This window comes from Scyliorhinus canicula, chromosome 11 (genome assembly GCF_902713615.1).
Source record: "Scyliorhinus canicula chromosome 11, sScyCan1.1, whole genome shotgun sequence".
Lineage (NCBI taxonomy): Eukaryota > Metazoa > Chordata > Chondrichthyes > Carcharhiniformes > Scyliorhinidae > Scyliorhinus > Scyliorhinus canicula.
This window is the reverse complement of record NC_052156.1, coordinates 4,481,787-4,507,958: the sequence shown is the minus strand read 5'-3', so window position 1 is coordinate 4,507,958 and position 26,172 is coordinate 4,481,787. Positions and strand designations below refer to the sequence as shown.

Genomic DNA, 26,172 nt, shown 5'->3' with positions numbered 1-26,172 from the left:
TGGGGTACGGGTCCCACACACACTGACTCTCACTGGGGTACGGGTCCCACACACACTGACTCTCACTGGGGTACGGGACCCACACACACTGACTCTCACTGGGATACGGGTCCCACACACACTGACTCTCACTGGGATACGGGTACCACACACACTGACTCTCACTGGGGTACAGGTCCCACACACAGTGATTCTCACTGGGGTACGGGTCCCACACACACTGACTCTCACTGGGGTACGGGACCCACACACACTGACTCTCACTGGGGTACGGGTCCCACACACGCTGACTCTCACTGGGGTACGGGTCCCACTCACACTGACTCTCACCGGGGTGCGGGTCCCACACACACTGACTCTCACTGGGGTACGGGTCCCATACACACTGACTCTCACTGGGGTACGGGTCCCACACACACTGACTCTCATTGGGGTACGGGTCCCACACACACTGACTCTCACTGGGGTATGGGTCCCACACACACTGACTCTCACTGGGATACGGGTACCACACACACTGACTCTCACTGGGGTACGGGTCCCACACACACTGACTCTCACTGGGGTACGGGTCCCACACACATTGATTCTCACTGGGGTACGGGTCCCACACACACTGACTCTCACTGGGGTACAGGTCCCACACACACTGACTCTCACTGGGGTACGGGTCCCACACACACTGACTCTCACTGGGGTAGGGGTCCCACACACACTGACTCTCACTGGGGTACGGGTCCCACACACATTGATTCTCACTGGGGTACGGGTCCCACACACACTGACTCTCACTGGGGTACAGGTCCCACACACACTGACTCTCACTGGGGTACGGGTCCCACACACACTGACTCTCACTGGGGTATGGGCTCCTCACACACTGACGCTGGGGTATGGGTCTCACACACACTGACTCTCACTGGGGTACGGGTCCCACACACACTGACTCTCACTGGGGTACGGGTCCCACGCACACTGACTCTCACTGGGGTACAGGTCCCACACACACTGACTCTCACTGGGGTACGGGTCCCACACACACTGACTCTCACTGGGGTACGGGTCCCACACACACTGACTCTCACTGGGGTACGGGTCCCACACACACTGACTCTCACTGGGATACGGGTACCACACACACTGACTCTCACTGGGGCCCCACACACACTGACTCTCACTGGGGTACGGGTCCCACACACACTGACTCTCACTGGGGTACGGGTCCCACACACACTGACTCTCACTGGGGTACGGGTTCCACACACACTGACTCTCACTGGGGTACGGTTCCCACACACAATGACTCTCACTGGGGTACGGGTTCCACACACACTGACTCTCACTGGGGTACGGGTCCCACACACACTGACTCTCACTGGGGTACGGGTCCCACACACACTGACTCTCACTGGGGTACGGGTCCCACACACACTGACTCTCACTGGGGTACGGGTCCCACACACACTGACTCTCACTGGGGTACGGGACCCACACACACTGACTCTCACTGGGATACGGGTCCCACACACACTGACTCTCACTGGGGTCCCACACACACTGACTCTCACTGGGGTACGGGTCCCACACACACTGACTCTCACTGGGGTACGGGTACCACACACACTGACTCTCACTGGGGTACGGGTCCCACACACACTGACTCTCACTGGGGTACGGGTCCCACACACATTGATTCTCACTGGGGTACGGGTCCCACACACACTGACTCTCACTGGGGTACAGGTCCCACACACACTGACTCTCACTGGGGTACGGGTCCCACACACACTGACTCTCACTGGGGTAGGGGTCCCACACACACTGACTCTCACTGGGGTAGGGGTCCCACACACACTGACTCTCACTGGGGTATGGGCTCCTCACACACTGACGCTGGGGTATGGGTCTCACACACACTGACTCTCACTGGGGTACGGGTCCCACACACACTGACTCTCACTGGGGTACGGGTCCCACGCACACTGACTCTCACTGGGGTACAGGTCCCACACACACTGACTCTCACTGGGGTACGGGTCCCACACACACTGACTCTCACTGGGGTACGGGTCCCACACACACTGACTCTCACTGGGGTACGGGTCCCACACACACTGACTCTCACTGGGGTATGGGTCCCACACACACTGACTCTCACTGGGGTACAGGACCCACACACACTGACTCTCACTGGGGTACGGGTCCCACACACACTGACTCTCACTGGGATACGGGTACCACACACACTGACTCTCACTGGGGTACAGGTCCCACACACAGTGATTTTCACTGGGGTACGGGTCCCACACACACTGACTCTCACGGTGGTACGGGACCCACACACACTGACTCTCACTGGGGTACGTGCCCCACACACACTGACTCTCACCGGGGTACGGGTCCCACACACACTGACTCTCACTGGGGTACGGGTCCCACACACACTGACTCTCACTGGGGTACGGGTCCCACACACACTGACTCTCACTGGGGTACGGGTCCCACACACACTGACTCTCACTGGGGTACGGGTCCCACACACACTGACTCTCACTGGGGTACGGGTCCCACACACACTGACTCTCATTGGGGTACGGGTCCCATACACACTGACTCTCACTGGGGTACAGGTCCCACACACACTGACTCTCACTGGGGTACGGGTCCCACACACACTGACTCTCACTGGGGTAGGGGTCCCACAAACACTGACTCTCACTGGGGTAGGGGTCCCACACACACTGACTCTCACTGGGGTATGGGCTCCTCACACACTGACGCTGGGGTATGGGTCTCACACACACTGACTCTCACTGGGGTACGGGTCCCACACACACTGACTCTCACTGGGGTACGGGTCCCACACACACTGACTCTCACTGGGGTACGGGTCCCACACACACTGACTCTCACTGGGGTACGGGTCCCACACACACTGACTCACACTGGGGTACATGTCCCACACACACACTGACTCTCACTGGGGTACGGGACCCACACACACTGACTCTCAATGGGGTACGGGTCCCACACACACTGACTTTCACTGGAGTACGGGTCCCACACACACTGACTCTCACTGGGGTACAGGTCCCACACACACTGACTCTCACTGGGGTACGGGTCCCACACACACTGACTCTCACTGGGGTACGGGTCCCACACACACTGACTCTCACTGGGGTACGGGTCCCACACACACTGACTCTCACTGGGGTATGGGTCCCACACACACTGACTCTCACTGGGGTACAGGACCCACACACACTGACTCTCACTGGGGTACGGGTCCCACACACACTGACTCTCACGGTGGTACGGGACCCACACACACTGACTCTCACTGGGGTACGGGTCCCACACACACTGACTCTCACTGGGGTACGGGTCCCACACACACTGACTCTCACCGGGGTACGGGTCCCACACACACTGACTCTCACTGGGGTACGGGTCCCACACACACTGACTCTCACTGGGGTACGGGTCCCACACACACTGACTCTCACTGGGGTACGGGTCCCACACACACTGACTCTCATTGGGGTACGGGTCCCACACACACTGACTCTCACTGGGGTACAGGTCCCACACACACTGACTCTCACTGGGGTACGGGTCCCACACACACTGACTCTCACTGGGGTAGGGGTCCCACACACACTGACTCTCACTGGGGTAGGGGTCCCACACACACTGACTCTCACTGGGGTATGGGCTCCTCACACACTGACGCTGGGGTATGGGTCTCACACACACTGACTCTCACTGGGGTACGGGTCCCACACACACTGACTCTCACTGAGGTACGGGTCCCACACACACTGACTCTCACTGGGGTACGGGACCCACACACACTGACTCTCACTGGGGTTTGGGTCCCACACACACTGACTCTCACTGGGTACGGGTCCCACACACACTGACTCACACTGGGGTACATGTCCCACACACACACTGACTCTCACTGGGGTACGGGACCCACACACACTGACTCTCACTGGGGTACGGGTCCCACACACACTGACTCTCACTGGGGTACGGGTCCCACACACACTGACTCTCAATGGGGTACGGGTCCCACACACACTGACTTTCACTGGGGTAGGGGTCCCACACACACTGACTCTCACTGGGGTACGGGTCCCACACACACTGACTCTCACTGGGGTACGGGACCCACACACACTGACTCTCACTGGGGTACGGGTCCCACACACACTGACTCTCACTGGGGTACGGGACCCACACACACTGACTCTCACTGGGGTATAGGTCCCACACACACTGACTCTCACTGGGGTACGGGTCCCACACACACTGACTTTCACTGGGGCACAGGTCCCACACACACTGACTCTCACTGGGGTACGGGTCCCACACACACTGACTCTCACTGGGGTACAGGATCCCACACACACTGACACTCACTGGGGTACGGGTTCCACACACACTGATTCTCACTGGGGTACGGGTCCCACACACACTGACTCTCACTGGGGTACGGGACCCACACACACTGACTCTCACTGGGGTCCCACACACACTGACTCTCACTGGGGTACGGGTCCCACACACACTGACTCTCACTAGGATACGGGTCCCACACACACTGACTCTCACTGGGGTACGGGACCCACACACACTGACTCTCACTGGGGTACGGGTCCCACACACACTGACTCTCACTGGGGTACGGGTCCCACACACACTGACTCTCACTGGGGTACGGGTCCCACACACACTGACTCTCACTGGGGTAGGGGTCCCACACACACTGACTCTCACTGGGGTACGGGACCCACACACACTGACTCTCACTGGGGTAGGGGTCCCACACACACTGACTCTCACTGGGGTCCCACACACACTGACTCTCACTGGGGTACGGGTCCCACACACACTGACTCTCACTGGGGTACGGGTTTATCACTGATAAAGATGATCTGGATGTTATCATGTTGCTGTTTGTGGGATGTCGTTAACAGGAGATATTAGGACCTTGGTCCAGAAATGGGGTCCAAGATGTAGCAGGCAATTTAGGGGTTAAACAGACGGAGGGAAAAGACTGCTAGCAGCAGAGTCAGATGGATACAGCCACAGCCTGAATTACCTTGTCCCATTCAGTCTTAATCCCATTGGTGGGAATATATAGGACACCCCAGTTCAACCAGGATAATCCATTCATGGTCCATTGTCATTCAGGACAACCTTGTTTGATGAGGCATCAGCCCATCACAGAGTCCGCTGATGTCCATCAATGGAGGGTTAGTTGAATCTCAATAGCATGGCTCTGTTCTTTTGTGTAAACAGGACTGGGAAATCAGTCAAGATAACGATAATATTCTCTGTCTGGAAATCCGAGAGAACCTTTGTTTGAGGGGCTGGGGCGGTACTAAGAAAGAGGGAGAAGAAATGGTGTTTTGAACAGTTACAGGGAGAAGGCTGTGGAAATCGATCAAAGGTGTCATGAAAGTTGGTTAGAGGGATTGAGTTTCGGAGCCATGAGGTCATGTTGCAGTTGTACAAAACTCTGGTGCGGCCGCATTTGGAGTATTGCGTGCAGTTCTGGTCGCCGCATTATAGGAAGGTTGTGGAAGCATTGGAAAGGGTGCAGAGGAGATTTACCAGGATGTTGCCTGGTATGGAGGGAAGATCTTATGAGGAAAGGCTGAGGGACTTGAGGCTGTTTTCGTTAGAGGAGAAGGTTAAGAGGTGACTTAATTGAGGCATACAAGATGATCAGAGGATTAGATAGGGTGGACAGTGAGAGCCTTTTTCCTCGGATGGTGATGTCCAGCACGAGGGGACATAGCTTTAAATTGAGGGGAGATAGATATAGGACAGATGTCAGAGGTAGGTTCTTTCTCAGAGAGTAGTGAGGGCGTGGAATGCCCTGCCTGCAACAGTAGTGGACTCGCCAACACTAAGGGCATTTAAATGGTCATTGGATAGACATATGGACGATAAGGGGATAGTGTAGCTGGGCTTTCGAGGGGTTTCACAGGTCGGTTCAACATCGAGGGCCGAAGGGCCTGTACTGCGCTGTAATGTTCTATGTTCTAAGGCAGCCTTTCAAAAAGGGTCCTGAACAAATGTCTGGAACAGAAGAAAAATTGCTTCATAAATGCAAATATTGCCTTGGGCTATCTGTGTGAGCAGCATGTTTAGTTAAAGTGATGTTTAATGAGGACTAATGTGTTCAGCTTAAGAAACTGTATGAAATATGTTCGTGTTGGAGCTGAAGTAAAAGTTTAAATATTGTTTTGTTTTAATAAAGTTTGTTTATAAAATAAGCAAGTGCTATTTCTTATATTATCACTCTTGGAACGAATCGATCTTTCTACTCCGACTTAAGACTTAAAGAACTAAACAACTTAAAGAACGGGGGCAGCACGGTAGCACAGTGGTTAGCACTGTTGCTTCACAGCTCCAGGATCCCAGGTTCGATTCCTGGCTGGGTCACTGTCTGTGTGGAGTCTGCACGTTCTCCCCGTGTGTGCGTGGGTTTCCTCCGAGTGCTCCGGTTTCCTCCCACAGTCCAAAGACGTGCAGGTTAGGGGGATTGGCCATGATAAATTGCCCTTAGTGTCCAAAAAGGTGAGGTAAGGTTACTGGGTTGCGGGGATAGGGTCGAGGTGTGGGCTTAAGTAGGGGGCTCTTTTCAAGAGCCGGTGTAGACTCGATGGGCCGAATAGCCTCCTCCTGCACTGTAAATTCTATGTTCTGATCCAGTCTCTTAGCCGCTGTTGAGAGTTGACCAGGCGTCTGTAACAGGGAGCTTGCTGTGTAAATTGGCTGTGGTGTCTCCTCTGTTGGAACAGTGACTGCACTTTCACAAGTAGCTGATTGCCTTTGAAGAGCTTTCTGTTGTCCTGGGAGAGTGAAAGATGTTATAGAAATGATAGCCTTTCTTTACTGTCCATTTTCTGTGCAGTGTTTCTTTAAGAGCTGAAGGACAATGAGGTCAGCTGTGAAAGTTGGCACTTAGCCGTGATGTCCAAACACCACCAGCTTGGAAAAATGTTTAGCTGTTCAGGAATGTCTCAGTGTAGAGGTTGGGAAAGTCTTTGAAATAAAGCTTGTTCTTTCGAACACGCAGACAGGTCGGCGGGAAGGATCATTGAAGGTAAGATTCCCAGATACAGAACTCACTGTTAAATTGCGTTTCAGTCTTGTGTCCTTCAATCCTGCACTGGCTGTGTTGTGCTGTGTTGTGTTATTCCTTGGCTATGGCCCGATTTGTACAGCACAAACCACAATGCTCTCAATCTGCTAATTCTCCTTTCCTTCACCTTGTGGTTCAATTACAGATACCCTCCCCCAGAGTGATTTTTAAATCCAGGAAATTCTGTTCCACCCCCGTTTCCATTGAAGCGAAAGCTAATCGGGCACATGAGGCAAACCGGAATACAGGGAAATGTTGTTTGGATTGGTTGAAGTTGGCTGGGAGGAGGCTTGTGTGCAGCATTGATGCCAGCATGGAGCAGAATGGCCCATTTCTGCGCTGTTAACATGGAAACCCCACCACCTGGAGGTCCTCCTCCAACCCACTCACCTTCCTGACTCGGGAATGTGTCGGCACACTACCAGAAGGATGTGGAGGCTTTAGAGAGGGTGCAGATTTACCAGGATGTTGCCTGGTATGGAGGGCATTAGCTATGAGGAGACGTTGAATAAACTCGGTTTGTTCTCACTGGAACGACGGAGGTTGAGGGGCGACCTGATAGAGGTCTACAATATTATGAGGGGCATAGACAGAGTGGATAGTCAGAAGCTTTTCCCCAGGGTAGAGGGGCCAATTACTAGGGGGCATAGGTTTAAGGTGCGAGGGGCAAGGTTTAGAGGAGATGTACGAGGCAAGTGGGTAGTGGGTGCCTGGAACTCGCTGCTGGAGGAGGTGGTGGAAGCAGGGACAATAGTCACATTTAAGGGGCATCTTGATAAATACATGAATAGGATGGGAATAGAGGGATACGGACCCAGGAAGTGTAGAAGATTTTAGTTTTGTCGGCATGCAACATGGTCGGCACGGACTTGGAGGGCCGAAGGGCCTGTTCCTGTGCTGTACTTTTCTTTGTTCTTTGTTCTTTATCACCGTTCCTTCACCGCCGCTGGGTCAAAACCCTGGAACTCCCTCCCTAACTGCACTGTGGGTGTACCTACACTTGCAAGCATCCTTAAAGTTGAGATTTAGGCTCCCTACTGGTTGTCAGGTTCAGCCACCTCACCATATCGAGAGTCTTTTAATTTGCCTGTCGTCCACCCTCAGGACTATCCCGAGCCACTGAAGCCGCCCCTTTTTCACAGCTAACAAGCTTGGGAGCTCTGCCTTTGAGATAACTGTCACATTCCTGATTTAATCCTTGACGGACGTTCACAATCCAGGCGAACAGGGCAACTTCCTTAATCAGTGCACCTGTCACTGACTTCAGTGTCCACTCCATCCGCCACCTGTGCACAGTAGCAGCCGTGTGTACCTCCGCCACCTGCGCACAGTAGCAGCCGTGTGTACCTCCGCCACCTGTGCACAGTAGCAGCCGTGTGTACCTCCGCCACCTGCGCACAGTAGCAGCCGCGTGTACCTCCACAATCTGTGCACAGTAGCATCCATGTGTACCTCCACAATCTGGGCACAGTAGCAGCCGCGTGTACCCCCACAATCTGTGCACAGTAGCAGCCGCGTGTACCCCCACAATCTGGGCACAGTAGCAGCCGTGTGTACCTCCACAATCTGGGCACAGTAGCATCCGCGTGTACCTCCACAATCTGTGCACAGTAGCAGCCGCGTGTACCCCCACAATCTGTGCACAGTAGCAGCCGTGTGTACCCCCACAATCTGTGCACAGTAGCAGCCGCGTGTACCTCCACAATCTGGGCACAGTAGCATCCGCGTGTACCTCCACAATCTGTGCACAGTAGCAGCCGCGTGTACCCCCACAATCTGTGCACAGTAGCAGCCGTGTGTACCTCCGCCACCTGTGCACAGTAGCATCCGCGTGTACCTCCACAATCTGTGCACAGTAGCAGCCGCGTGTACCTCCACAATCTGTGCACAGTAGCATCCGCGTGTACCTCCACAATCTGTGCACAGTAGCAGCCGCGTGTACCTCCACAATCTGTGCACAGTAGCATCCGCGTGTACCTCCACAATCTGTGCACAGTAGTATCCGCGTGTACCTCCACAATCTGTGCACAGTAGCATCCGCGTGTACCTCCACAATCTGTGCACAGTAGCAGCCGCGTGTACCTCCACAATCTGTGCACAGTAGCATCCGCGTGTACCTCCACAATCTGTGCACAGTAGCAGCCGCGTGTACCCCCACAATCTGTGCACAGTAGCAGCCGCGTGTACCCCCACAATCTGTGCACAGTAGCATTCGCGTGTACCTCCACAATCTGTGCACAGTAGCATCCGCGTGTACCTCCACAATCTGTGCACAGTAGCAGCCGCGTGTACCCCCACAATCTGTGCACAGTAGCAGCCGCGTGTACCCCCCACAATCTGTGCACAGTAGCAGCCGCGTGTACCCCCACAATCTGTGCACAGTAGCAGCAGCGTGTACCTCCACAATCTGTGCACAGTAGCAGCTGTGTGTACCTCCACAATCTGTGCACAGTAGCAGCCGCGTGTACCTCCGCCACCTGTGCACAGTAGCAGCCGCGTGTACCTCCACAATCTGTGCACAGTAGCATCCGCGTGTACCTCCGCCACCTGTGCACAGTAGCAGCCGCGTGTACCATTTGCAAGATGTACTGCAACAACTCGACAAAACTCCTTCAGCAGCACCTTCCAAACCTATGACCTCTAGAAGGACAAGGGCAGCAGGCACTTGGGAACCCCTCTCAGCCACTCACCATCCAGACTTGGAAATATATCAGCCGTTCCTTCACTGTCGCTGGGTCAAAATCCTGGAACTCCCTCCCTAACAGCACAGTGGGTGTACCTACACCACATGAACTGTAGCGGTTCAAGAAGGCAGCTCACTACCACCTTCTCAAGGGGGCAATTAGGGATGGACAATAAATGCTGATTTAGCCAGCGACGCCCTCATCCAATGAATGAATATTAAAAAGCCATAAATGCACAAACACACTCACACCTATACACACACACACTGACACACTCACACACTGACACACACACACTGACACACACACACTCATAGCTATACACACTCACACCTATACACACACTCACACCTATACACACACTCACACCTATACACACACTCACACCTATACACACACACACCTATACACACACTCACACCTATACACACACTCACACCTATACACACACACACCTATACACACACTCACCCTATACACACACTCACACCTATACACACACACACCTATACACACACTCACACCTATACACACTCACACCTATACACACACTCACACCTATACACACACTCACACCTATACACACACACACCTATACACACACTCACACCTATACACACTCACACCTATACACACACACACTGACACACACACACTGACACACACTCACACCTATACACACACTCACACCTATACACACACTCACACCTATATACACACACACTGACACACACACACTGACAAACACACACTGACACACACACACTGACAAACACACACTGACACACACACACTGACACACACACACTGACACACACACACTGACACACACACTGACCACTCACTGACACACACACTGACACACACACACTGACACACACACACTGACACACACACCTGACACACACACACTGACAAACACACCTGACACACACACACTGACACACACACACTGACACACACACACACTGACACACACACTGACACACACACTGACACACACACTGACACACACACTGACACACACACACTGACACACACACACTGACACACACACACTGACACACACACTGACACACACACTGACACACACACTGACACACACACACTGACACACACACACACTGACACACTCACACACTGACACACACACACTGACACACACACACTGACACACACACACTGACACACACACACTGACACACACACACTGACACACACACTGACACACACACACACTGACACACACACACTGACACACACACTGACACACACACTGACACACACACTGACACACACACATGGACATACTCACTGACACACTCACACTGACACAGACACTGACACACACACTGACACACACACACTGACACACACACACTGACACACACACACTGACACACACACACTGACACACACACACTGACACACACACACTGACACACACACATGGACATACTCACTGACACACACACTGACACAGACACTGACACACACACACTGACACACACACACACTGACACAGACACTGACACACACACTGACACACACACTGACACACACGCATGGACATACATGGACATACACACTGACACACACACACATACACTGACGCACACACACACACTGACACAGACACACACACACACTGACACAGACACATACACACACACACGTGGGTCTTGTTATTCTTTGATGATGCGGTCAACAAATGAATGCCTCACTCGGCCATTTCAGAGGACAACTAAGAATGAACCATGTTGATGAGGGGACTGAAGCCAGGGGCAGGCCAAGGGCCAGAGGCAGGCCCAGAGCCACATACAGGCCCAGAGCCGGGGCAGGCCCAGAGCCACGGGCAGGCCCAGAGCCAGGGGCAGGCCAAGGGCCACATACAGGCCCAGAGCCACATACAGGCCCAGAGCCACATACAGGCCCAGGGCCACATACAGGCCCAGAGCCGGGGGCAGGCCCAAAGCCACATACAGGCCCAGGGCCACGGGCAGGCCCAGGGCCACATACAGGCCCAGGGCCACATACAGGCCCAGGGCCACATACAGGCCCAGAGCCGGGGGCAGGCCCAAAGCCACATACAGGCCCAGGGCCACATACAGGCCCAGGGCCACGGGCAGGCCCAGGGCCACATACAGGCCCAGAGCCACATACAGGCCCAGGGCCACGGGCAGGCCCAGGGCCACATACAGGCCCAGGGCCACATACAGGCCCAGGGCCACATACAGGCCCAGGGCCACATACAGGCCCAGGGGCAGGCCCAGAGCCAGGGGCAGGCCCAGGGCCACATACAGGCCCAGGGCCACATACAGGCCCAGGGGCAGGCCCAGAGCCAGGGGCAGGCCCAGGGCCACATACAGGCCCAGAGCCAGGGGCAGGCCCAGAGCCACATACAGGCCCAGAGCCACGGGCAGGCCCAGAGCCACATACAGGCCCAGAGCCACATACAGGCCCAGAGCCAGGGGCAGGCCAAGGGCCACATACAGGCCCAGAGCCAGGGGCAGGCCCAGAGCCACATACAGGCCCAGAGCCAGGGGCAGGCCAAGGGCCACGGGCAGGCCCAGGGCCACATACAGGCCCAGAGCCAGGGGCAGGCCAAGGGCCACATACAGGCCCAGAGCCACATACAGGCCCAGGGCCACATACAGGCCCAGAGCCAGGGGCAGGCCCAGAGCCACACACAGGCCCAGAGCCAGGGGCAGGCCCAGAGCCACATACAGGCCCAGAGCCACATACAGGCCCAGAGCCAGGGGCAGGCCCAGAGCCACATACAGGCCCAGAGCCAGAGGCAGGCCCAGACCTCATGGTCACTTTTAGTGAAAGCATAAAATCATAGAATTTACAGTGCAGAAGGAGGCCATTCAGTCCATCGAGTCCACACCGGCTCTTGGAAAGAGCACCCTACCCAAGGTCAACACCTCCACCCTATCCCCATAACCCAGTAACCCCACCCAACACTAAGGGCAATTTTGGACACTAAGGGCAATTTAGCATGGCCAATCCACCTAACCTGCACATCTTTGGACTGTGGGAGGAAACCGGAGCACCCGGAGGAAACACACGCAGACACGGGGAGGATGTGCAGACTCCGCGCAGACAGTGACCCAGCCGGGAATCGAACCTGGGACCCTGGAGCTGTGAAGCGAATTGTGCTACCACAATGCTACCGTGCTGCTTTAAATAAATAAAGCAGCTTTATTTATTCACAGATCTTTTTAAACTCTCGATCTCTGGATGATAACTATTGTACAGGAAGCACAGCGCTCCTGTACCTGTACTTGAACGTCATCACGCTCTGTCACTCAAGCTGCAGTTATTCTCTGTGATTTCCAGGCTGTTGCTCGGGGGGATCCTTCGGTTATGGAATCTGAAGCCTGGATTTTAACCTGAACTAAATTCGAGAGGATTTAGAAACATCTGCATTGATGAAGAACAGTCTGTAATGATTTGCTCAGGTTGGGCCAGACACTAAGCCCAGGGGGTTCCCTCAATCTTTCCAGCTCTGGTTGAATGATAGAGGGTGCAGGACTTGACGATGTATATTTTGTTACTCCCCTTTGAGAATCAGGGTCCTGTGGCGCAATAGGTCCAACCCCTGCCTCTGAACCAGGAGCTCCGGGTTCGAGTCCCAGCCCAGGACCTGATACCGAGGAAGGTCTGTTCATAACGTGACCAAACAGGTTCAGTGACAACCTGCAAACCCTTCCAAACACGGCAATGGCCGGCAGCAAGAGAGATTCCAGGTCAGCCATGGTTAATGTGGGATGGTGTCCCTCCAGCAATAAACCTCTGGCAACAGGCTAGTGACTCGTTCCAGGAAACTAAGTATGGAAACAGATGGAAATAGTAATAATAATAATCTTTATTATTGTCGCAAGTAAGCTTACATTAACCCTGCAATGAAGTTACTGTGAAAAGCCCCTAGTCGCCACATTCCGGCACCTGTTCGGGTACCCAGAGGGAGAATTCAGAATGTCCAATTCACCCGGCAAGCACGTCTTTCAGGACTTGTGGGAGGAAACCGGAGCACCCGGAGGAAACCCACGCAGACACAGGGAGAACGTGCAGACTCCACACAGACAGCGACCCAAGCCGGGAATCGAACCTGGGACCCTGGAGCTGTGAAGCAACAGTGCTAACCACTGTGCCACCCGGTCTGCCTTCGTGTATCAGTTCTTGTGGAATGAGAATTGGAATTTGGAATTTGGGAGTTGGGGAGTATTTATAAAGAATCTACTGCAAGACGTGAAATGACTGGGCGGAGTCAGTGATAGAGGAGGGTGTACGTGGGTTGTGGGAGGAGAGAGAGTGGATGGGGGGGGGGGGTGGCGATTGAAAGAAAGACTTCCATTTTAGAAATAATAGTACAACTGTGTTTGTGTCCAAAGCAAGGTGCCCGCTGAGGGTCATCTGCACCAGTCTGTACAGGGTTCCCGCTGAGGGGCATCTGCACCAGTCTGTACAGGGTGCCCGCTGAGGGTCATCTGCACCAGTCTGTACAGGGTGCCCGCTGAGGGGCATCTGCACCAGTCTGTACAGGGTGCCCGCTGAGGGGCATCTGCACCAGTCTGTACAGGGTGCCCGCTGAGGGGCATCTGCACCAGTCTGTACAGGGTGCCCGCTGAGGGGCATCTGCACCAGTCTGTACAGGGTGCCCGCTGAGGGGCATCTGCACCAGTCTGTACAGGGTGCCCGCTGAGGGGCATCTGCACCAGTCTGTACAGGGTGCCCGCTGAGGGGCATCTGCACCAGTCTGTACAGGGTGCCCGCTGAGGAGCATCTGCACCAGTCTGTACAGGGTGCCCGCTGAGGGGCATCTGCACCAGTCTGTACAGGGTGCCCGCTGAGGGGCATCTGCACCAGTCTGTACAGGGTGCCCGCTGAGGGGCATCTGCACCAGTCTGTACAGGGTGCCCGCTGAGGGGCATCTGCACCAGTCTGTACAGGGTGCCCGCTGAGAGTCATCTGCACCAGTCTGTACAGGGTGCCCGCTGAGGGGCATCTGCACCAGTCTGTACAGGGTGCCCGCTGAGGGGCATCTGCACCAGTCTGTACAGGAATCCAATACAATCAGGGCTTTGGTAACAGATGCAGCCATTGTTGGGATTTCCGAAAATGTTTTACACCCAATGAAGTGCTTTTTCGAAATGTTGTCATGTTGTAAATGCAGCAGCCAGTCTGCGCCCAGGAAATTTTTCTTAATGATTTTGGATCAGGGATAAGCATTGGCCAGCATACCAGGGAAACTTTCCTCTTCTCCATTTGACAGTGGCCGTGGCAGCCTTGCAGCCGTCCCGGATGCTGGCCACTCAATTTAACGCCTCATTGGGAAGAGAGTGGCTGTGCTGCACTCCCTCGTTGCTGTACTGGATTGCCGGCCCATTGCCTGCTCAGTTCTCTGGATTCATTAAACTCTGGTTGGTCACAGGGGAGGCTGCTGCACGAGGAGTGACTGTATTGGGCCTGGGAACTTCAAGAATGCACTGAACCCCCTCTTACTCCTTAACGTTAGCTGTCGAATTCTGTTCTTGGGACAGATGACCAACTAAATGATTGGGAAGAGTTTGTAAGGTCCATGATCGCTGCAGACTGACTGTCAGTTCTGCAGACTGCTGGGGGCTTTAGGGGAAATAATGTGTTGGACAAGCTGGGACATGAGCCATTCTAACCTTGCCAACATTTGTGCAACTACTTACCGTATATTCTCTAAGAAGTGCACAGAGGGGATTATTTGTTTGACATGCTCTGCCCTTTCTTTCTTCAATGGCTCTCTTGGCCTTTAACCCTCTATGCCCCTCCCATGCCCACCCAAAAGTGGTGTTTTCCTTTCCAAGAGGTAACCATTTCCAGCCCCCTCAATCCATTGAGTCCATGCTATTTTATTCCTGAACTGCCTGTACACCCTGAGTAACTTGCGTTATTTTGATCGGCACATGTAAGAACCCCAAGATATGCAATACCAGGGTCCCACTCTAAACTGCTGACAATGTTGAAGGCCCCTATTGAAGCACCCTCATAACCTTCTCTACTCATCCCAGCTTCTCCACCCTCTATCTTCAGAATTGCAGTTCCTCATCCCTGGTGTGGTGTTAAATTGCACTGTGTTTGATTGAGAGCCTGATTACTATTGATGCTCACTGTGCTTGATTGGTTAAGCCTGGGTGTGGTCTTCTAGAAAAACAAGCTATATAATTTGCTTGAAGCTAAATCTGCAGGCATGGAGCAGATCACATGGCCTATCAACATTTCAAAAGTACTGTGATACACCTGTCCCACACCAAACAGTCTGGTGTGTTAGCTGGGACCTAACTGGTGATTTATCAAGGTTGGGCATAACCGCTGTGCTTCAGAACTTTTTTGCCATTAGTCGTGGCACAGAAAAAGGAGCAGGGGGGCAGCACGGTGGCGCAGTGGGTTAGCGCTGCTGTCTCACGGCACCGAGGTCTCAGGTTCGATCCCGGCTCTGGGTCACTGTCCGTGTGGAGTTTGCACATTCTCCCCATGTCTGCGTGGGTTTCACCCCCACAGCCCAAAGATGTGCAGAGGTAGGTGGATTGGCCACGCTAAATTGCCCCTTAATTGGAAAAAAATGAATTGGGTATTTTAAATTTATTTTTAAAAAAGAAAAAGGAACAGGGAAGTTATCGATTTTTTGTTTTTAGGTAGCACGGTGGCGCTAGTGGTTAGCACTGCTGCCTCACGGTGCCGAGGATCCCAGGTTCGATCCCGGCTCTGGGTCACTGTCCGTGTGGAGTTTGACATTCTCCCCGTGTCTGCGTGGGTTTCGCCCCCACAACCCAAAGATTGGCCACACTAAATTGCCCCTTAATTGGAAAGGAGTAATTGGGTATGGTGGATTTATATAAAATGTTCATTAGGCCAGAGAGTTCTGGGTGCAGTTCTGGTCGCCACATTATAGGAAGGATGTGATTGCCCTGGGGAGGGTGCAGAGGCAGATTCACCAGGATGGTGCCTGGGCTGGAGTGTCTCAGCTATGAAGAGAGGCTGGTTAGGCTGGGGCTGTTTTCCCTGGAGTAGAGAAGGCTGAGAGGGACCTGATTGAAGTGTATAAGATTATAAAGGACATAGGGTAGATAGGAAGGTACTTTCTCCCTTAGTAGATGGATCAATAACCAGGGGGCATAGATTTCAGACAAAAGAAATTCTGCGGATGCTGGAATCTGGAACAAAAGCAGAAAATGTTGGAAAATCTCAGCAGGTCTGACAGCGTCTGTGGAGAGAGAAGCGGAACTAACCCTTCATAGAATCGCTCATGGAACCCAGAGAATCCCCACCAAGGATTCATAAGGAGGCCATTCAGCCCATTGAGTCTGCAGCGACCCGACCAAGAACACCAAGGCCCACTCTCCCACCTTATCCCCACCTAACCTGCACATCTTTGGACTGTGGGAGGAAACCGGAGCACCCGGAGGAAACCCACGCAGACACGGGGAGAACGTACAGACTCCACACAGACAGTGACCCAAGCCGGGAATTGAACCTGGGACCCTGGAGCTGTGAGATATCAGTGCTAACCACTGTGCTACCATGCTGCCCTGTTCCTCTGTTCTTCATCATAAAGCCAGGAATAGACATTTTGTCAAACTCTAGCTGTGAGATTTGTTCATTTGGATTGTGTGTAAATTGTTTGCTGTTAAAATTATTGCCTCTGGTTAGAATAGTTTTGGTTAGAATAGTTTTGGTTAGAATAGTTTTGGTTACAATAGTTTTGGTTAGAATAGTTTTGGTTAGAATAGTTTTGGTTACAATAGTTTTGGTTAGAATAGTTTTGGTTACAATAGTTTTGGTTAGAATAGTTTGACCTATCATTTTAGCTGTAATTAATCTGCGGTTTCTATTGGACAGAACTGGGTTCAGTGATTTGGGGGGCGGGGGGAGGGGGGCACGGTAATTGTTACTTTGGGTGGTCACCCCTAATCCACGTTTAACATCAGCTCTTATTGTAGCCAATGTGAATGGTTATTGGGGAGAGGTTTAACAGACAGTGGATCTAATATCTCCGATTTTACACTCTCACTCAAAAATCACACTTACTCCTGCTGCTCAACTGTGTGAGCATCACGGCACAGCCCTCCCGCACCCCTCCCTCCCCAACCTCCTCCCCCCTTCCTCCCCAACCTCCTCCCCCCTTCCCCTCCCTCCTCCCCCCTTCCCCTCCCTCCTCCTCCCCCCTTCCCCTCCCTCCTCCTCCCCCCTTCCCCTCCCTCCTTCTCTCCCCTTCCCCTCCCTCCTTCTCTCCCCTTCCCCTCCCTCCTTCTCTCCCCTTCCCCTCCCCCTTCCCCCCCTTCCCCAACCTCCTCCCCCTCCCTCCTCCTCCCCCCTTCCCCTCCCTCCTCCTCCCTCCTCCCCCTTCCCCTCCCGCCTCCTCCCCTTCCCCTCCCTCCTCCTCCCCCTTCCTCTCCAACCTCCTCCCCCCTTCCCCTCCCTCCTCCTCCCCTTCCCCTCCCTCCTCCTCCCCTTCCCCTCCCCCTCCCTCCTCCTCCCCCTTCCCCTCCCTCCTCTCCCTCCCTCCTCCTCCCCTTCCCCTCCCTCCTCCTCCCCCTCCCTCCTCCTCCCCCCTTCCCCTCCCTCCTCCTCCCCCCTTCCCCTCCCTCCTCCTCCCCCCTTCCCCTCCCTCCTCCTCCCCCCTTCCCCTCCCACCTCCCTCTCCCTCCTCCTTCCCCCCTCCCCTCCTCCTCCCCCTCCCCTCCTCCTCGCTCCCCTTCTCCTCCTCCCCCTCCCCTCCTCCTCCCCCTCCCCTCCTCCCCCTCCCCTCCCCTCCTCCTCCTCCCCCTCCCCCTCCCCTCACCCCCCCTCCCTTCCCCCCCTCCCTTCCCCCCCCTTCCCCTCCCTTCCCCACCTCCCCCTCCCTTCCCCCACCTCCCCCTCCCCTCCTCCTCCTCCCCCTCCCCTCCTCCTCCTCCCCCTCCCCTCACCCCCCTCCCTTCCCCTCCCTCTCCCCCACCTCCCTCTCCCCACCTCCTCCTCCCCTGCCTGCAGGAACCCAGGATCTTTAGCCCAAAGCTCCGAAGCCCATTTGACCATTTAACCCTCTCAACCTCTGACCTTCTCCCCCCCCCCCCCCCCCCCCCCCCCCCCCCCTTACCCCTGACCCTCCCAGCACCCCCACATTGCCATGCCTGCTCGCACTTTCAGCAGTTGTGGTCAAGCTCCGATCTGGGTTTTAGCTAGTTCCGCCAGAAACCGGAGTGATTTGTCTGTGTTTCTTTAATGGTTTTGTTAGCCTGTTAATGGCTTGTGAAGGGTAACCCCCTTTGACCTGACCCGCCCTCTCTTTTCCCAGCATTGTGGCATCTCTTCCTGCCACAGTGTACCACCCCACACTCCGGCATCGAATCATTGAATGCTGGTGAAGGATGTTGCTCACAGCCCCCGAGGGCAGTGCTGGCACCTTGGAAGAGTTGAACCGCTGGAAGTATTGAAATGAATTTGTTCTTTACAAGCCGATGCCAGCTAGTTTATAAACGTTTGGGATTTTGTCACGGTCGTACTGTGGATTAACTTTTGCAACCAGTGAATTGTGCAGCGCTGGCTAACAACCCCAGGCTCCAGTCGTTTATTTTTCAAATCGGTTTAACAAGCTGTTTATAGAATCTGGAATATACGTGGGGTCTGATCAAACTGCGGAATAGTTTATACGACCTGCAGTCTGCCATCACCTCAGAACCACAATTCATTCAGTTGAGGACGGCGTGCACGATGCTGTCGGGTAATAGATTCCTATCGTCAACTCTGATAGGCTATTGGTTCAAACCTCCGCTCCCCGAAACCCTCCGATTCTTTCACACAACATTGAGACTCGTGGGATTGGGGCTGATAGACTAACTGGGGCAGCAAACTGGGAGTCGGGGTGAAGGGGCTGATTCCGGAGCTGGGAGGTTGTAACTGGCGGGGATCCAGAAGCGGGAATGCTGGGGCCTCAGCTGTTTACAGTCTATCATTAATGTAGATAGATGTCCGGGGAGAGGGTGGCATGGTGGTTATGTCAATGGACTAGTAACCCAGAGGCATGGGGTCAAATCCCACCATGGTAGCTGCTGGAGTTCAAGTCTCGGTAACGGCGACTATGAAACTGTCATCGATTGTTGTAAAAACTCACCTGGTTCATTCATGTCCTTACCCGGCCTGGCCTCGGCGTGACCCCGGCCTGGCCTCGGCGTGACCCCGGCCTGGCCTCGGTGTGACCCCGGCCTGGCCTCGGTGTGACCCCGGCCTGGCCTCGGTGTGACCCCGGCCTGGCCTCGGTGTGACCCCGGCCTGGCCTCGGTGTGACCCCCGGCCTGGCCTCGGTGTGACCCCGGCCTGGCCTCGGTGTGACCCCGGCCTGGCCTCGTGTGACCCCGGCCTGGCCTCGGTGTGACCCCGGCCTGGCCTCGGTGTGACCCCGGCCTGGCCTCGGTGTGACCCCGGCCTGGCCTCGGTGTGACCCCGGCCTGGCCTCGGTGTGACCCCGGCCTGGCCTCGGTGTGACCCCGGCCTGGCCTCGGTGTGACCCCCGACCCCGGCCTGGCCTCGGTGTGACCCCGCCTGGCCTCGGTGTGACCCCGGCCTGGCCTCGGTGTGACCCCCGGCCTGGCCTCGGTGTGACCCCCGACCCCGGCCTGGCCTCGGTGTGACCCCGGCCTGGCCTCGGTGTGACCCCGGCCTGGCCTCGGTGTGACCCCGGCCTGGCCTCGGTGTGACCCCGGCCTGGCCTCGGTGTGACCCCGGCCTGGCCTCGGTGTGACCCCGGCCTGGCCTCGGCGTGACCCCCGACCCCGGCCTGGCCTCGGTGTGACCCCGGCCTGGCCTCGGCGTGACCCCGGCCTGGCCTCGGGGTGACCCCGGCCTGGCCTCGGCGTGACCCCGGCCTGGCCTCGGCGTGACCCGGCCTGGCCTCGGCGTGACCCCGGCCTGGCCTCGGCGTGACCCCGGCCTGGCCTCGGCGTGACCCCGGCCTGATCTCGGCGTGACCCCGGCCTGGCCTCGGCGTGACCCCGGCCTGGCCTCGGTGTGACCCCGGCCTGGCCTCGGCGTGACCCCGGCCTGGCCTTGGTGTGACCCCGGCCTGGCCTCGGTGTGACTCCGGACCCCGGCCTGGCCTCGGTGTGACCCCCGACCCCGGCCTGGCCTCGGTGTGACCCCTGACCCCGGCCTGGCCTCGGTGTGACCCCCGACCCCGGCCTGGCCTCGGTGTGACCACGGCCTGGCCTCGGCGTGACCCCGGCCTGGCCTCGGTGTGACCCCGGCCTGGCCTCGGCGTGACCCCGGCCTGGCCTCGGCGTGACCCCGGCCTGGCCTCGGGGTGACCCCGGCCTGGCCTCGGCGTGACCCCGGCCTGGCCTCGGCGTGACCCCGGCCTGGCCTCGGCGTGACCCCGGCCTGGCCTCGGCGTGACCCCGGCCTGGCCTCGGCGTGACCCCGGCCTGGCCTCGGCGTGACCCCGGCCTGATCTCGGCGTGACCCCGGCCTGGCCTCGGCGTGACCCCGGCCTGGCCTCGGTGTGACCCCGGCCTGGCCTCGGTGTGACTCCGGACCCCGGCCTGGCCTCGGTGTGACCCCCGACCCCGGCCTGGCCTCGGTGTGACCCCTGACCCCGGCCTGGCCTCGGTGTGACCCCCGACCCCGGCCTGGCCTCGGTGTGACCACGGCCTGGCCTCGGCGTGACCCCGGCCTGGCCTCGGGGTGACCCCGGCCTGGCCTCGGCGTGACCCCGGCCTGGCCTCGGCGTGACCCCGGCCTGGCCTCGGGGTGACCCCGGCCTGGCCTCGGCGTGACCCCGGCCTGGCCTCGGCGTGACCCCGGCCTGGCCTCGGCGTGACCCCGGCCTGGCCTCGGCGTGACCCCGGCCTGGCCTCGGCGTGACCCCGGCCTGGCCTCGGTGTGACCCCGGCCTGGCCTCGATGCAATGTGGTTGATTCTTGACTGAAATTTTCTGTTCAAGTGCAATTCGGGATGGGCAACAAATGGTGGCCTTTCACAGAGACACCAGCATCCCAGGAAAGAATTGTTTAAAAAAACAAAAATCTAATTTCACAGAATTATATCATAGAATTTACAGTGCACAAGGAGGCCATTCGGCCCATCGAGTTTGCACCGGCTCTTGGAAAGAGCACCCTACCCAAGGTCAACAACTCCACCCTATCCCCATAACCCAGTAACCCCATCCAACACTAAGGGCAATTTTGGACACTGAGGGCAATTTATCATGGCCAATCCACCTAACCTGCACATCTTTGGACTGTGGGAGGAAACCGGAGCACCCGGAGGAAACCCACGCACACACGGGGAGGATGTGCAGACTCTGCACAGACAGTGACCCAAGCCGGAATCGAACCTGGGATCCTGGAGCTGTGAAGCGATTGTGCTATCCACAATGCTACCGTGCTGTCAACATTTGCTGATGATACATAGCTGGTTGGGAATGTAAGCTGTGAGGAGGACATAAAGAGGTTGCCAACAGATATAGAGAGGACGGGTGGGTGAGTAAGGACATTGCCATGTCTGAAATTACCCAGGAAGAATAGAAAAGCAAATTATTTGAACAAGGGGAAGGAATTGGGGCAGGTGGATTGGCTATTCGAAAATTACCCCTTAGGGTCCAGTGAAGTGCAAGTTGACTGGGGCTACGGGGATAGGGTGGGGGAGGGGGCCTATGGGGGTGCTCTTCGGGGGGGGGGGTTGGACTCGATGGGCCGAATGGTCTCCTTCTGCACTGTAGCGTTTCTATGGAAAGGAAATGTTGGCGTTCAGAGGGATTTGGGTGTCTTGGTACATTATTTACCAAGTTAATAAGCAATTAGGGAAGCAAATTGATGTTGGCCGTTATTGCAAGGCCATTGGAGTATAAGGACCTTGCAATACTCTGTACAGTTTGATCTCTTAACCTAAAGAAAGGATAGACCCCTCTCAGAGGAAAGTTCATGAGATTGACTCCTGGTATGTGGGAGTTGAGTAGACTGGATCGATAGTCTCTAAAGTAAAGGAGCTCAAAGAAACGGATCCTTTTTATCAGCGGGTTTGACTGACTGTTTTCCCAGTGTTGGTGAAACCTGGAACGAGTCTCAGGATAAGGAGTTGGCCCTTTAAAGCTGAGCTGAGGGCAAATTTCTTCATTCAAAAGCTTCTTTGGAACCTCTAGAATTCTCAGAGTTCCAGATGCTGAGGTGTTGACAACATCACTGAAAACAAGGGGGCGGGATTCTCTGATCCTGAGGCTAAGTGTTGATGCCGTCGGAAACACCGTCGCGTTGCTCGACGGCGTCAACACGGCCTCGAGACCAGCAATTCTGGCCCCTACAGGGGGCCAATATGGTACTGGAGCGACCCTCGCTGCTCCAGCTGCGGATCCCGGGGCCCACCATGCGCCGCGGGGTCCGCGCATGCGCAGTGGCTCCCTTCTCCGCCACGGCCCAGACGCAACATGGCGCAGGGCTACAGGGGCCGGCGCGGAAGAAAGGAGGCCCCCCAGCCAGAGAGGCCGGCCCGTCGATCGGTGGGCCCCATTCGCGGGCCAGGCCACAGCGGAGGCCCCCGCCCCGGGATCGAGCCCCCCCACCCCGCCCCGGGATCGAGCCCCCCCACCCCCGCCCGCCCCAGGATCGAGCCCCCCCACCACCCCCAACAGGCCGCACACGGACCCTTCCACGGGCCGAGGCGCCGCCGGCTGAGAGCCGGTGTGAACGACGCCGGCGGGACTCGGGTTTTTTGTGAGGGCCGCTCGGCCCATCTCGTGCCGAGAATCGGCGAGGGGGGCCCCGTAGAGCGGCCCCTGACCGGCGTTGCGCCGACCACGCCGGCGCCAATGGTGCCGATTCTCCGCTCCGCTTCCCTCATGTTGGGGCAGCGTGGAGCGATTCGCGCCGGTCGTGGGGATTCTCCGGCCCGGCCCCGGGCTGAGAGAATCCCGCCCAGAGTATCTGATCATTTATGGTATGAAGTCTGACAACACCAGGTTAAAGTCCAACAGGTTTGTTTCAAACACAAGCTTTCGGAGCGCAGCTCCGAAAGCTCGTGTTTGAAACAAACCTGTTGGACTTTAACCTGGTGTTGTAAGACTTCTTACTGTGCTCACCCCAGTCCAACGCCGGCATCTCCACATCATGATCATTTATGACATGGATGTTTCTGGGATCTTGCTGTGTGAAAATTGGGGGCCGTTCTTTCCACGTTACAGCAGGCAGCACACTTCAGAAAATTCTCCACTGGCCGGGGTGTCCTGAGCTGGTGAAAAGGCGCTATAGAAATTCAAGCCTTTCTTTGTCTGAGGTGGGTCTGGTACAGGGTGTCAGGCAGTCCTTCAGTAACGAGGAAGGAAGTGATTGGCTTTCCTCCAAGACTGTGGAGAATGACGAAGGGGATTTGGACTAATCCCACCTCAGTGTTATTTCAAAGGAGCCGTCACAAGCCTGTTGGGCTGAATGGTCTCGGACTGTGCTGCGTTATTCCTGCCCCAGGAAACATGCTTGCCTTTGGGTGAGGGTGGGTTCAAACTGCTGTGCTGCCTCCAGAGCCAAATAGCCTGGTAGTCCAGGTGGTGGTGTGAGATTGGGAGGGCATGATGGGAAGTAGCAGCTATCGCCTGCAGGCGAGGCGGGGGCTGGGGGGGAGGCGATCGGGGGTGGAGTGGGGGGATATAAATCACAGCAGAGCTGATGTCTTCTTCATTACAGCTGCTGATCGGCATGTTCAGAAGGGGAGTCGGTCTGGGAAGGGTCATGGAGTCCGTCAGCGCTACAACATCGACAAGGTATGTAGCCTCTCAGCGGAGTGGGTCTCTGTGTTGGGGGGGGGGGTTTCTATCTACAGCTACTGATGTGGCCCCCACCCCATCCCCTTTCCCCAACCCCATCCCCTTTCCCCCACTCAATCCCCTTTCCCCAACTCCATCCCCTTTCCCCCACTCAATCCCCTTTCCCCAACCCCATCCCCTTTCCCCAACTCCATCCCCTTTCCCCCACTCAATCCCCTTTCCCCTACCCCATCCCCTTTCCCCTACCCCATCCCCTTTCCCCCACCACGTCCCCAGCCCCGTCCCCTTTCCCCAGCCCCATCTCCTTTCCCCCACTCCGTCCCCTTTCCCCAACCCCTTCCCCTTTCCCCAACCCCATCCCCTTTCCCCAACCCCTTTCCTTTTCCCCCACCCCGTCCCCCACCCCATCCCCTTTCCCCCACCCCGTCCCCTTTCCCCAACCCCATCCCCTTTCCCCAACTCCATCCCCTTTCCCCAACCCCGTCCCCTTTCCCCCACCCCATCCCCTTTCCCCACCCCATCCCCTTTCCCCCACCCCATCCCCTTTCCCCCACCCCATCCCCTTTCCCCCACCCCATCCCCTTCCCCCAACTCCATCCCCTTTCCCCAACTCCGTCCCCTTTCCCCACCCCATCCCCTTTCCCCCACCCCATCCCCTTTCCCCCACCCCATCCCCTTCCCCCAACCCCGTCCCTTTTCCCCCACCCTACCCCCTTTCCCCAACCCCGTCCCCTTTCCCTAACCCCGTCCCCATTCCCCAGCCCCATCCCCTTTCCCCCACCCCATCCCCTTTCCCCCACCCCGTCCCCTTCCCCACCCCATCCCCTTTCCCCAACCCCATCCCCTTCCCCACCCCATCCCCTTTCCCCAACCCCATCCCCTTTCCCCCACCCCGTCCCCTTCCCCACCCCATCCCCTTTCCCCAACTCCATCCCCTTCCCCACCCCATCCCCTTTCCCCCACTCCATCCCCTTTCCCTACCCCGTCCCCTTTCCCCAACCCCATCCCCTTTCCCCACCCCGTCCCCTTTCCCCCACTCCATCCCCTTTCCCCACCCCGTCCCCTTTCCCCCACCCCGTCCCCTTTCCCCAACTCCATCCCCTTTCCCCCACCCCATCCCCTTTCCCCACCCCGTCCCCTTTCCCCCACCCCATCCCCTTTCCCCCACCCCATCCCCTTTCCCCAACCCCATCCCCTTTCCCCAACTCCATCCCCTTTCCCCAACTCCATCCCCTTTCCCCAACTCCATCCCCTTTCCCCAACTCCATCCCCTTTCCCCAACCCCATCCCCTTTCCCCAACCCCATCCCCTTTCCCCAACCCCATCCCCTTTCCCCAACCCCGTCCCCTTTCCCCAACCCCGTCCCTTTTCCCCATCCCGTCCCCCACCCCATCCCCTTTCCCCCACCCTACCCCCTTCCCCAACCCCGTCCCCTTTCCCTAATCCCGTCCCCTTTCCCCAACCCCGTCCCCTTTCCCCAACCCCTTCCCCTTTCCCCACCCCATCCCCTTTCCCCCACCCCATCCCCTTCCCCCACCCCGTCCCCTTTCCCCAACCCC

General features: G+C 56.6%; 1 protein-coding gene across 2 annotated transcripts in view; it reads left to right on the top strand.

Moving 5' to 3' along the window:
• LOC119973725 (carbohydrate sulfotransferase 11-like) overlaps positions 1-26,172 on the top strand; it is a 90,677-nt gene that overhangs the window by 49,251 nt on the left and 15,254 nt on the right. For both annotated transcript variants that reach the window (XM_038812131.1, XM_038812130.1), the window contains exon 2: positions 24,534-24,610. In XM_038812131.1, coding sequence (XP_038668059.1) covers positions 24,534-24,610 — 77 coding nt within the window. The remainder of the gene's footprint in view (positions 1-24,533; positions 24,611-26,172) is intronic.